The sequence below is a fragment of the Palaemon carinicauda genome, chromosome 26, assembly GCF_036898095.1.
Source record: "Palaemon carinicauda isolate YSFRI2023 chromosome 26, ASM3689809v2, whole genome shotgun sequence".
Lineage (NCBI taxonomy): Eukaryota > Metazoa > Arthropoda > Malacostraca > Decapoda > Palaemonidae > Palaemon > Palaemon carinicauda.
Genome location: NC_090750.1, coordinates 35,189,705 through 35,202,204, shown reverse-complemented (window position 1 = coordinate 35,202,204; position 12,500 = coordinate 35,189,705). Strand labels below are relative to the sequence as shown.

Below are 12,500 nucleotides of genomic sequence, written 5' to 3'. Positions count from 1 at the left end.
AGAGACCGGCAATGGTTTGTAATTGGGCGGAAGCCTGAATGATATATTCTCCCCTTCCATTTGAACCCTCATTCTGGAGGAAGGCAGTAAGACTGAGCACTTACATCCTTATTTACTGTTGATAGACATTCAATAAGGTACCCTTCCCTCCTTGCTTTCTCTCTCTCTATCGGCTAGTGCTGCCGGGTACTAACCTATCCGGCAGTTGCCGGCCAGGTTGATGCTGCCGGCCACTACCCCAGACAGCAAGGCACCGGCTGGACTAGTGCTCCGGCAGCCGGCGAGCCGCCGGCAGAACTGGCTTGGCCGGCAGGTGCCTGCCGGGTTGATGCTGCCGGCCACCACCCCTTGCCGGCAACATGACGGCTAAAACTACAGTATATGACTATACAGTAGCCAGTATATTTGCAGTATAGATCATACTGCAGACAGAAAACTATAGTATAAATTATACAGTAGTTAATTTTCCAACATACCCTGTGTATCCATACACATTCTATTGTTGTGACCATATTATATAGGGAAAGAAAGATTTCTTTCCATATACTGATAGATGATCATTTATAAATTACCCTCATTATTAAAACCTTTGGAAAGTCAGTGTTAAGTTACACTTATCTACCCCTACAGGTTAGAACTCTTCCATTGGGGTTCCTGAATAGGAAAACCCTAGGTTTTAATTTTGGGGGAGGTCACAGCAATTGGCTGAACAGGAAACACAAGTATGTGTCTTTCCTAATTCCTTTCTAGCTTGTCTATTCTAAGCTATATGCAATAAATATGCAAAAATATTGATCATAATATTTATATAGTTTATCAGGTGAGATGAACTACCGCATACTCATTTAGTTTTCCTCTCTTTACAGGAGGACCACCCTAAGTGCCTGCGAGTCTTCTGCAACGTGAGGAGCAAGGACTTCTGCGGCCATGTAAAGTGCAGGGCGCACTCTCTCTGTTCCATCACCAAGGGACCTCAAAAGTACTGGGACCCCCAGGACTGCAATGTATGCAAAGCCTTGTTTACTGAGGCTTTTGATGACCCCAAGACAGCGGAGTCAAGGGATGCAGCACGGAGTAAGCTGTGCAGATGGGTTCGTGGCTTTCAGAAGAATGCCACGGGGCCTTACCTTCCGAATGAACGGATGCGTGCCTACCTGTTACCTAAGGCAACTGCGGATGCCGTTATACCACAGCCTGAACCTGAGATCCCTTGCGTCCAGATTTCTGTAGAGTCGGATGTCTCTGACGCGATGAAGGACATCCACCTAGATGTCAGAGGTGTCGGAGGACACCGAGAAAGACCTTCTTTCGGAGGGTCTAGAAGAGGAATCTACCTTGGCTCCTGAGACGGAAGAGGATGACGTCGAATCAGAGTCCATTTCGTCGGTTCCGGCCCCAGAACCAGTGCCCTCTACGTCTTCTGCTCCTCCATCTGACGAAATGGGAAAAGCCCTGGCTAGTCTCATGACGATGATGGAGAGTCTTCGTAAGCAAAACGAAGAAAGGGACGCTGAACTGAGGAGAAGGATGGACCATCTCGCATCATCCCGTGGGTCTCAGAAGAGACTCAATGTGAAGGATCTTCCTTCTTGTTCTGAAGTAAACCCTTGGAGGCATGCAGAGTACATGCCAATTACAAACGGGAAGATCTTCACTTCAGAGAAGCTGGGAGCCGTCCTCATTGAGGATGTCGACTTTTGGCCCAGCTTTGAGTCTTACCCTGACTGCTTCGTCTGTCTGAAGGCGGAATCTGTGTCCAAGGAGGAAAGAGGTCATAGTTCTTGACCATGGGAAAGCTCAAGCTTTGATAGCAAGCAGTCTGAAAGACAGGGGCTTCACTAATTCGAAAGTGCCAGCCCTGAACAAGAAACACCCTTCTTTTCTTGCTCCAGCTAAACTAGCATTTCCCTTTGCAGAAAAAGGGTTTAAGGCAGTAATGAAAGCAGTAGAAGCTGGGAAACCTTGCCCTACACTTGAGGAGTGTAGACCCTTATCCCTAGCTCTGCCTACGGATGACAAAGACTGGAAGGAAATACATCTTACCTTCTCAGTTGGGAAGTTGGAGGCGGATATTGCTGGACGCCAGTTCAGCGAAAACCTCCCTAAATTGTCTGACTTTCTCTTGCGTAGGGAGCAGGAGACAAAAGAAAGGCTTCCCGCATCCCTGTCCCTCCAGATTACCTTGGAGGTAATGGCAAGCGATATTGGATCCCCAGACATGTTCCTGGTCGTGGCCAAATCACATTTGGAAACGCTGGTCAAGGACCTATATGGCTTTGTTAGGGCCAGACGAGCATGTAGGGAGTTCGTGTTTGCTTCGGCTGCGGTGAAACACAAACCCAGGAAGCTGATTGCTTCCAATATCTGAGGAAAAGACCTCTTCCCGAGTGAAGTGGTCAAAGAAGTAGTTGACAAGGCTGCCACGGAGAACAGGAATCTTCTCCAAAAGTGGGGTATGTCGGCGAAGAGGAAGTCTTCCCCGGATGAGGGTCCCCAACCAATAAGGAAGACGAAGAGACCTAGGTTGCCCTCTCGCCCTGTCAGGAAACAACAACAACAACTTCCTGCAGTTCCAATGACCGCGGTGCCCCAGATGGTGGCAAAACCCCAACCCACCTACCAGATGGTGCCTCAGCAGATGGTGACCCAGTCACCAGCCTTTACTCCTGCCTATGAGAGGCAGACCACTACCTTTCGCCCTAAAGGTAGAGGGTCGAATAGAGGCTCCTCTAGACACCCTTCAAGAGGAAGAGGGGGTAGGGGAGGACGCGGTCAAGGAGGCAAGTCCTCCGGACAACCGAAGCAATGAGATGCTTCCGGTAGGAGGAAGACTCCAAAGATTTCAGGATCGCTGGACCATCGATCCCTGGGCCCACAGCCTAATCAAGAATGGACTAGGTTGGAGCTGGACGACAGCTCCACAATCATTTCCTCAATTCTTCCAACACTCCACCCCCGTCCTGGAAGAATATACCCGAGAACTCTTGAGCAAACGGGTGATGAGGAGGGCAAAGTCCACCAAATTCCAAGGAAGGCTGTTTTGTGTTCCCAAGAAGGACTCAGACAAACTCAGAGTCATTCGGGACTTGTCGCCACTTAACGAGTTCATAGAAAACAACAAGTTTAGGATGTTAACACTCCAACACATAAGGACCCTGCTGCCAAAACGGGCATATACAATCTCGATAGACATGGCAGATGCCTATTGGCATATTTCAATCAATCGCCCACTCTCCTCCTACCTAGGATTCAGGCTACAGAAGAAGAAATACGTCTTCAGAGCCATGCCCTTCGGACTAAACACAGCCCCAAGGATTTTTACAAAGTTTGCAGATGCAGTCGTTCAACAACTACGCCTAGAAGGTGTCCAGGTGGTGGCCTACCTGGATGATTGGCTGGTGTGGGCAGCATCCAAGATGTAATGCATGCAAGCATCCAAAAAGGTGATCCAGTTCCTGGAACATTTGGGATTCAAGATCAACGTCAAAAAGTCTCGATTATCTCCAGCTCAGGAGTTTCAATGGCTGGGAATACATTTGAACTTAAAGTAACACCATCTCTCCATTCCACCAAGGAAGAGGAGAGAGATAGCGGGATCTGTCAAGAGACTACTGAAATCCGACAGGATATCAAGACGTCAACAGAAGAGAGTGCTGGGCTCCCTTTAGTTTGCATCAGTGACAGACCCGGTGCTAAGAGCACAGCCAAAAGATGCATCAGGAGTCTGGAGAAGATACGCATCAAACACTCAAAGAGATCTAAGAAGACGGATACCGACTCGACTACAATCACTTCTCGAGCCATGGTCGAAGGCCAAGAACCTGAAGAGGTCTGTGCCTTTACAACCACCTCTACCTTCAGTCATTATCCATACGGACGCATCAAAGGAAGGATGGGGAGGTCATTCTCACCATCGGAAAGTCCAAGGGACTTAGTCCTCTCTTTTCAAGACCTTCCACATACACGTTTTGGAAGCCATGGAAGTCTTTCTCACGCTGAAGAAACTGTCTCCTCGCCATTCAGTCCACATAAGACTGACTCTGGACAGCGAGGTGATTGTGAGATGTTTGAATCATCAGGGTTCGAGATCACCCCAAATCAACCAAGTGATGTTGGTCATTTTCCACTTAGCGTAAAAGAAGAGATAGCACTTATCAGCAGTTCACCTTCAAGGGTTCCGCCATGTGACGGCGGACGCTCTATCCAGGCTCTCGCCGATAGAGTCAGAATGGTCCCTAGACACAGGATCATTCTCCTTCATCTTATGTCAAGTCCCAGGATTGCAGATCGACCTCTTCGCGATGAGCGACAACAAAAAACTACCTCGTTATGTGGCCCCATACGAGGACCCGCTAGCGGAGGCGTTGGACGCCATGTCCCTCGATTGGAACAGATGGAACTGGATTTACCTGTTCCCTCCAACCAACCTCCTGTTGAAGGTCCTCAACAAGCTGAGATCCTTTCAAGGAACGGCAGTTCTAGTGGCTCCCAAGTGGCCGAAGAGCAATTGGTTCCCCCTAGTATTGGAACTGAAGCTGAGGCTGGTCCCTCTGCCGGACCCAGTACTGACTCAACAAGTACAGAAGTCGACTGTCTTCACTTCATCACAGAAAAACCGAAACCTTCATCTCATGATTTTCTCTCCTTAGCAGTTAAGAAAAGGTTTGGGATCTCGAGAGACAGTATAGACTTCTTAGAAGAATATAAGTCTACGTCTACCAAAAGACAATATGAGTCGTCTTGGAAGAAGTGGGTTGCTTTCGTCAAGGCAAGAAGACCAAAAGAGATCTCAACAGATTTCTGTTTATCTTTCTTTATTCACCTTCATGGACAAGGTTTAGCAGCCAACACGATAACAATGTGTAAGTCAGCCTTGACTAGACCTCAGCTTTACGCTTTTCAAGTAGACTTATCCAATGACATCTTTAGCAAGATCCCTAAGGCTTGTGCTAGACTTAGGCCTGCAGCACCTCCGAAGTCCATTAATGGTCCTTGGATAAGGTCCTACACTTTGCCTCAACAGTGAACAATGAGGATTGCTCTCTTAAAGACTTAACCCAGAAAGTTATATTCTTGTTTGCTCTAGCCTCGGGGGCCAGAGTTAGTAAAATAGTGGCCCTTTCTAGAGATGAGGGCCATATTCAGTTCACAGAAGTGGGAGAACTGAATCTCTTTCCTGACCCAACGTTTCTTGCCAAGAACGAGCTACCTACCAAAAGGTGGGGTCCCTGGAGAATCTGCTCTCTGAAGGAAGATGTCTCGCTGTGTCCAGTAGAGTGTCTCAAGGTCTATCTTCGTAGAACTTCAGACTTCAGGGGAGGACAGCTCTTTAAAGGAGAAACCTCGGGTTCAAACTTATCCCTAAAACAAGTAAGGGCGAAGATCACCTATTTCATTCGCAGAGCGGATCCTGACAGTACAACCGCAGGTCATGATCCCATGAAAATTGCTTCGTCATTGAACTTTTTCCAATACATGGACTTTGAGCCCGTTTGCTCGTATACTGGATGGAAGTCATCCAGAGTATTCTTTAAGCACTACGCGAAACAAGTGCAAGAGTTGAAACGTTATGTGGTGGCGGCAAGTAGTGTGCTAAAACCTGTCGCTTAGCGCTGCGAGGAACAGTGAATTGATTGGGACTGCTAAAATCGGGTGAAGGTGTTGACACTTCACAGTGCAACACGTAAATATAAGTGTCACCAAGGTGGCACTATGGACTGTTCCAGTTATTAAAGGTGAAGAAACATAGAGGTAACACTTGTGCCGTGTGTTTTTACACAGAGTGAATAGACAGTCATTCATACAAATGCATATTATAAAATGTATTAAATTTTCAGTTTTGTGGCACTAATTATTTTTCCATTTCAGGTGAGATAATCATTTCTGGTCTTGTCTGTATTATATATGTTTCTTATTACATTCATTAGCATTATATTAACGCTATGTTATGTATGTTGAATTACTGGTTATTCATTACCAATAAATACTTGATTGGTATTTGCATCTTATTTCGCCCCAAATTTGAATTAATAAAGATATAGGAGAGTATTATTTAACCCTTAATAATCTGCATATAGACATGTGAACAAAATAGATAACTTTGTTCTAATATGAGTACAACCTTTCTCTGCCTACGCATACATTGTTCCTACACGGGTACAAGCTTTGCCTGGTTTTGCATACAGCAAATCTCTTATGCTCTGGATGCCATGTTGGCTCATATAATCTTTTGTTCATATTAGAGTACAAACTTTGACTGGCTTCGCATACAGTGAGACCTGTATGCTCTTGATGCTATGTTTGTTCATATGGTATATGCAAACCTCGAGAATCTTTCCTAAGTCTAGTATGACTCTTCCCTGCAAGGGGCAGGAAGCACTAACATAGTTCATGATTAGAAGTAATGATGTATAACGGTAACGCCATATGTCTCTATGGTCTGGATGACCAAGGAAATATTGTCCTGAGGTTAAGGCACATTTGGAAAATCCACAGATATAGTACTTTCTAATTATTGCTCTGGTAACCTTCCATCAGGACAACATGGCCTGAGCCCAAAGAACGGATTTTGACCGAAGCAAAAAATCCATTTTTGGGTGAGATAGCCATGTCGTCCTGATGGACCCGCCCTCCTTTTTATAGAAAAGGCCTTGGCGGGATCCCTCCCGAAACTACTATATCTGTAGCACTTTGCTCAACGCTTCAAGGAATAAAACATGGCGGCGACGATGGCGCCATCTAGATACTCAAAGTAGTAACGAAGGTAGGGTACCTTGATAACGGCTCCCCTTCTATTTTTGCCACTTTCCCCCTCGATGCGAGAACGCTATTCGGGGTGAAGATTACTATGTGTCGTATCAAGATATACGTCCCTTGATATTATGCGATATCCTTGAGAGAAATTTTAAGGATATTCGCGCCAGGAGTTAGAATTCTGGAGACCTAAATGTAAATTCTCTGGGAATATCACTGTGGTCAAATATACCCTAGGAAGCTACTTATAGGAACCTTGCATCAGGACGACATGGCTATCTCATCCTAAAATAGATTTATACATATATATATATATATATATATACTATGTATATACACATACATATATATATATATATATATATATATAATATATACATATGTATATATATATCATAAATATATATCTTCTTCTTCTTCCCAGCTTTATCCCTATTCGGGGTCGCCGTTTCTAATGAGTCTCTTCCATCTCCCTCTGTCCTGTGTCATTTCCTCCCATACTCCCTTCTCCCTCATATCATCTCTAATGCAATCTCTCCACCTGGTCTTAGGTCTTCCTCTCCCTCGTGTTCCATCCACCTCCACGTCCATCACTTCTCTTGCCATGTGTTGCCCTTCTCTTCTCATCAGGTGGCCATACCATCTTAACCTTGCCTCTTGCACTTTCTTTGATGCCTCAGTGACTTTTACTGTACCCCTAATATGTTCATTTCTAACCCTGTCCTTTTTGGTTACTCCACTCATCCACCTAAGCATCCTCATCTCGGTTACGTTCAACGTTCTACCCTCTGTTTTCTTTAGGGGTGCTGCTTCCAATCCATATGTCATTGCTGGTCTGACCACTGCCTTATGCACTCTGCCCTTCAATCTTATAGGGACTTTCCTATCACATATGATACCAGACACCCTCCTCCAGTTGTTCCAACCACACTGAATCCGGTTGTTAATTTCCTCTTCCATGTTCCCCCCATTGTCGATCACTGAACCAAGGTACTTGAATTTATGAACCCTTTTGATGTTTCCTCCGCCTAATTTGATCGTTGTTTGCTGGTCGCCATCCATCTCGGTTGTCATATACTCTGTCTTCTTCCTGCTTATTCTTAAACCTCTACTCTCCAAGGCATATCTCCATCTTTCTAGTTTCCCCTCCAGTTCTTCCCTGTTCTCGGCTACCAAGACTATATCATCTGCATAGAGCAGACACCATGGTGGCTCCTCCCTGACATCCTCTGTTAACACATCCAAGATGATGCTAAACAGGAGTGGGCTTAGAGCAGATCCCTGATGTAGCCCGACTCCAACTTGGAAATTTTCTGTTCTTCCAACTGTAGATCTGACGCTGGTCTTTACATTTCTATACATCTCCCTGATCATTCTGACATACTTCTCCATCACTCCTCTCCCCCTGAGACATCTCCATATTTCCTGTCGTGGTACTCTGTCATATGCCTTCTCTAGGTCTATAAAGGCCATATGCAAGACCTTTTGCTTCTCTCTGTACTTTTCCATAATTTGTCTCAAAGCGAAAATACCATCCACAGTACTAAATATACATATATATGCATATATATATATGTATATAGATATATATATACATTAATATATATGTACATATATAAACTGTAGGCCTATATATAAGTGTGTATATATATATATATATATATATATATACACTTATATATAGGCCTACAGTTTACATATGTACATATATATTAATGTATATATATATATATATATATATCTATATACATATATATATGCATATATATGTATATTTATATGTATGTATATATGTATATATATATATATATATATATATACATTAATATATATGTACATATATAAACTGTAGGCCTATATATAAGTGCGTGTGTGCATATATATATATATATATATGTATATACATTTGTGCGTTTGAGTGCATGTATAAATTTTTATATATATATATATATATATATGTATATATATATATGTATATACATCTGTGCGTTTGAGTGCATATACAAATATATACATATAGTATGTATGTATATATATATATATATATATACATATGTATATATATATATATATATATGTTAAGGCCACAAAAGGACAATGAACACAATTTCCTGGAGTTAGTACTTTCGTCATAATATTGACATCGACGGACTCATAATGAGAATTATTATATAAAGAGATCGTATTCATACAGGACAATGGTATACCACAGCTATCAATTTCTTGATAATTCCAGAAATGTCAGGTTTTAGATAAAATTATTATACCGGATTAACAGAAAACTGATTAGGGCTTAGGTTTAAATCATGATCTTTAGTAGAAGCAATTCAAAAGGATTCAACATTTTCTTTTGGTAAAGTCATAAGCATGAATTATTTTGTTCGTCTTTGACCAGCCGATCCTCTGAATAAATCCTTGTAAAATCGTACAAACACACACACACACACACACACACACACAGTTGCTACACTTAACAAAAAAAAAAAAAATAATCTATATCGTACCTTCATAACATATAATATGGGTATACAAAAAAAAAAAAAAAAAAATTAGAAAAAAAATTAAAACTAAAGCTTACCAAACGGCAGATTCCATCAGTGTTTTTTGCCTCAAATGGGTAGGTCTCATTTTGCGGGGAGTCCATTGATGAAATCATAGTACTAGACATTATTATAATCCAGAAGTTCAGAACCATTGCTATGAAGACGAGTGTTTCAGATGCTAAAAGCCAAAACAGACTTTTATCTTGCTCCTCCATCACAGTATCTGCAAAATAAGTAAGATTTTGTTTATTTTCATCAAGTCTTAGTCATAGATCATTAATGACGCATTTGTTGCATTGAAGATTTTCGAAGATATATTTCTCTAAATTGGAGAGTAAATAATATTTCAGAAATGGTATTGTATTTATAACAACTGTGCTTTGTTTTTTAAGATCTCAATCTTTGAAATTAGATTAAACCCTATTATAACATTTTCGAAGTGAAAAACTCTCAATAAAAATACTTTACTGTAGATTAAACCTCATCTATTTTTTCTCTAATAGTTTCGCTAGAATTCGATTTCATACACAGTAAAGTTGCAATTAAAAAAAAAAGCATATCAAATTCCGTTAAGAGAGAGAAAAGTCTATATAACGTTGGACAATGAATTAAAATCACATTTTAGTCTGAATCGCATTTATATTTACGAGACGGGTTCTTAGAACCAATATCAAGTGTTGGTCCAACACTCACGGATGAAAATCAGAAATACGCTAAATATCAACGCGAGACGAACAAATTCAAATTATTTCCATAAAAACAACTACAAACACACACACACACACACACACACACACACACACACACACATATATATATATATATATATATATATATATATATATATATATATATATATATATATATATATATATACATGCATGCATATGTGTGTGTGTTTGCATCTATGTATGGATTGAGAGAGATAGACTATGATACATAGACTTAAGTTTTGAATCTACCTAGTATTAATGGCTATAAATCTGTACTTAATGTACGCTGCTTGTTCATTATGAACAGTCATCTATACTGTTCACTTTGGTAAATATCACTTCCAACTATTTCTGATGCATTAGATTACCGAATAATATGGTGGCCTGTGTGATAACGTCCCTGACTGGTGATTTCCAGACTGGGTTCGAGTTCCACTGAAACTCGTTAGTTCCTTTGGTCGCTGCAGCCTCACCATCCTTGTGGGCTATGGATGGGGGTTTTGGGGGAGCTTATAGGTCTATCTGCTAATTCTTCAGCAGCCATTGCTTGGCCCTTATTTTAGTGTGTAAACCATGTGTTCATGTACAAAATCTTAAAAAAGATGGATGAAAATTATTTACTGTTAACCTTGATTGGGGAAATTTCTTACGGGTTTTGAAAATATCAAGAAACTCATTATAGTATTTTGGGTCTTATCACGGTTATTCATACAAATAGGTATTGGATCATCGTCATCATTGTTTAAAGGTTTAAAGATCACTCATGAATGGCAGAACCAAGGGAGAGGACAATGCCCTAGAGACTGACCATATATGAAGTGCATTTGATAAGCGACCAAGCTTCCTCTTCATCAACTTAGGTCTAGGGAGGGCCAAGAAATGGCTGCTGAGGACTCAGTAGGTAGACCTATAGGCACCTCCAAAACCTCCACCCTTAGCTCACAATGATGGTGAAGTTGAAAACAGTTCGTGAAACTATAGTACTTGAGCAGGTCTCGAACCGCCGTCCTACAAAATGCTAGTCAGAGACGTTTCCAATAGACTACAATGTATTAATGACCATAAGCCTTTGAAACAATCATCATTTGTCCCTTGCTTTGTCCGAGTGAGTTTTATTTTAACCAGTTTGTATGATCCCAGTTCGCACAATTAGATATGAACTACTTCTTGAAAAGTGTTAATCTAGTTTTTGTGGGCATAAATATGAAACTTATAGCATAAAAAAAAAAAAACATTGCACGTTATATAAGTAAATTACATGGATTGCACTGATAATCTGCATTGAAGGAAATGCGGCTTATTGGTGAATTGAAATTGAAATGAAACCTTAGGCCTAGGCCTTCATGTTACGGCCTTGAAATGGTATACAGCAGTACTTCACGGTTAACAATAAGATTTGAAATACTGTACTTCAAACCTTAAAAAACAAAAGAAGCCTTATCTACATAACTTTATCATGTGAAGTATAGGCCTACTCAGTTGAAGTTTTAGTGAGCCGTGCAGGTAGACATCGATTAGCTCTACGATTGGTAATTAAGCAGAAGCTTATATACAATACTGAGAGAACTTAAAATAGAGATACAACAAACCTTCTTTCTACAATAATTTCTATCTTCATTAGCTTTTAGATAAACACATTGATATCCCACAACGAATAAAGAATAGGCCTAAAAGTTTCGCCCACCACTAAAAGTGTTTGACAATCGTTAATCACTGATTATGTTACAAAGAAACGTGATATTCTCAATTCGATTAGATTTCAATTCATGGTTGGACTACTATTGCACAGCTTTACCTTACCTGATAATGAGAACTTGGATAATAAGGTAGACGAGATAAAACAGAGAGAGGGGGAGAGAGAAGCAGACTGTTGCACACGTTCAACGACCACCTTACGACAACTGACTCACTGACAGTGACTCACTGTCCACTGACTCACTGAGTCGAAGTTGCAAAGGAAAGGACAGAACATTATGTAGACTATCTTACATAGCGGAATAAACTGTCGTATTTTTAACTAAACAAAAATCGTTGATATTTATTCTTCTAATTCATATTTCTTTTCGATTTAAAAAGGCACATATATTTAAAGCATTAAAACACATACTCACACATGCACTATATATATATATATATATATATAAAAAAAACAAGTATAATTTGTTCAGTATAGGAGATTTCAAGACGAGCTAACGGCTCTTGGCATCTTCCTCCAAACTTCTCCATAGTTGTTGCTATGTTTTATTAGCTCTTGTTTATTTTTATTTTTTTCACGATCTGTTCTCTATTTATTTTCAACTTTCCTTTGCTCTAATTTTTCATTCTTAATGATCCGCAAATCTTCTGATCTACTTATATTATAGGAAGATTCTTTGATTTCCAGTTGAGAAAATAGTGACCATAGTACTATGCTTATATCAGAATCTGTTGTAGATGTGTTCATGATGAAATGTCGTTTCTATTCAGATTTGAAAATGGTGTTTATTGTCTA

General features: G+C 40.8%; 1 protein-coding gene across 2 annotated transcripts in view; it reads right to left on the bottom strand.

Annotated features, from left to right (window-relative positions):
* LOC137619485 (uncharacterized) overlaps positions 1-12,500 on the bottom strand; it is a 97,753-nt gene that overhangs the window by 11,642 nt on the left and 73,611 nt on the right. Inside the window, exons 1-2 of one of the 2 annotated variants that reach the window (XM_068349554.1) lie at positions 11,810-11,896; positions 9,332-9,519 (exon numbers count right to left, since the gene is read on the bottom strand). In XM_068349554.1, coding sequence (XP_068205655.1) covers positions 9,332-9,511 — 180 coding nt within the window. In that variant the 5' untranslated portion in view covers positions 9,512-9,519; positions 11,810-11,896. Of the gene's footprint in view, positions 1-9,331; positions 9,520-11,809; positions 11,897-12,500 lie in introns of those variants that run through there. The other variant, XM_068349553.1, reaches the window with a different exon arrangement.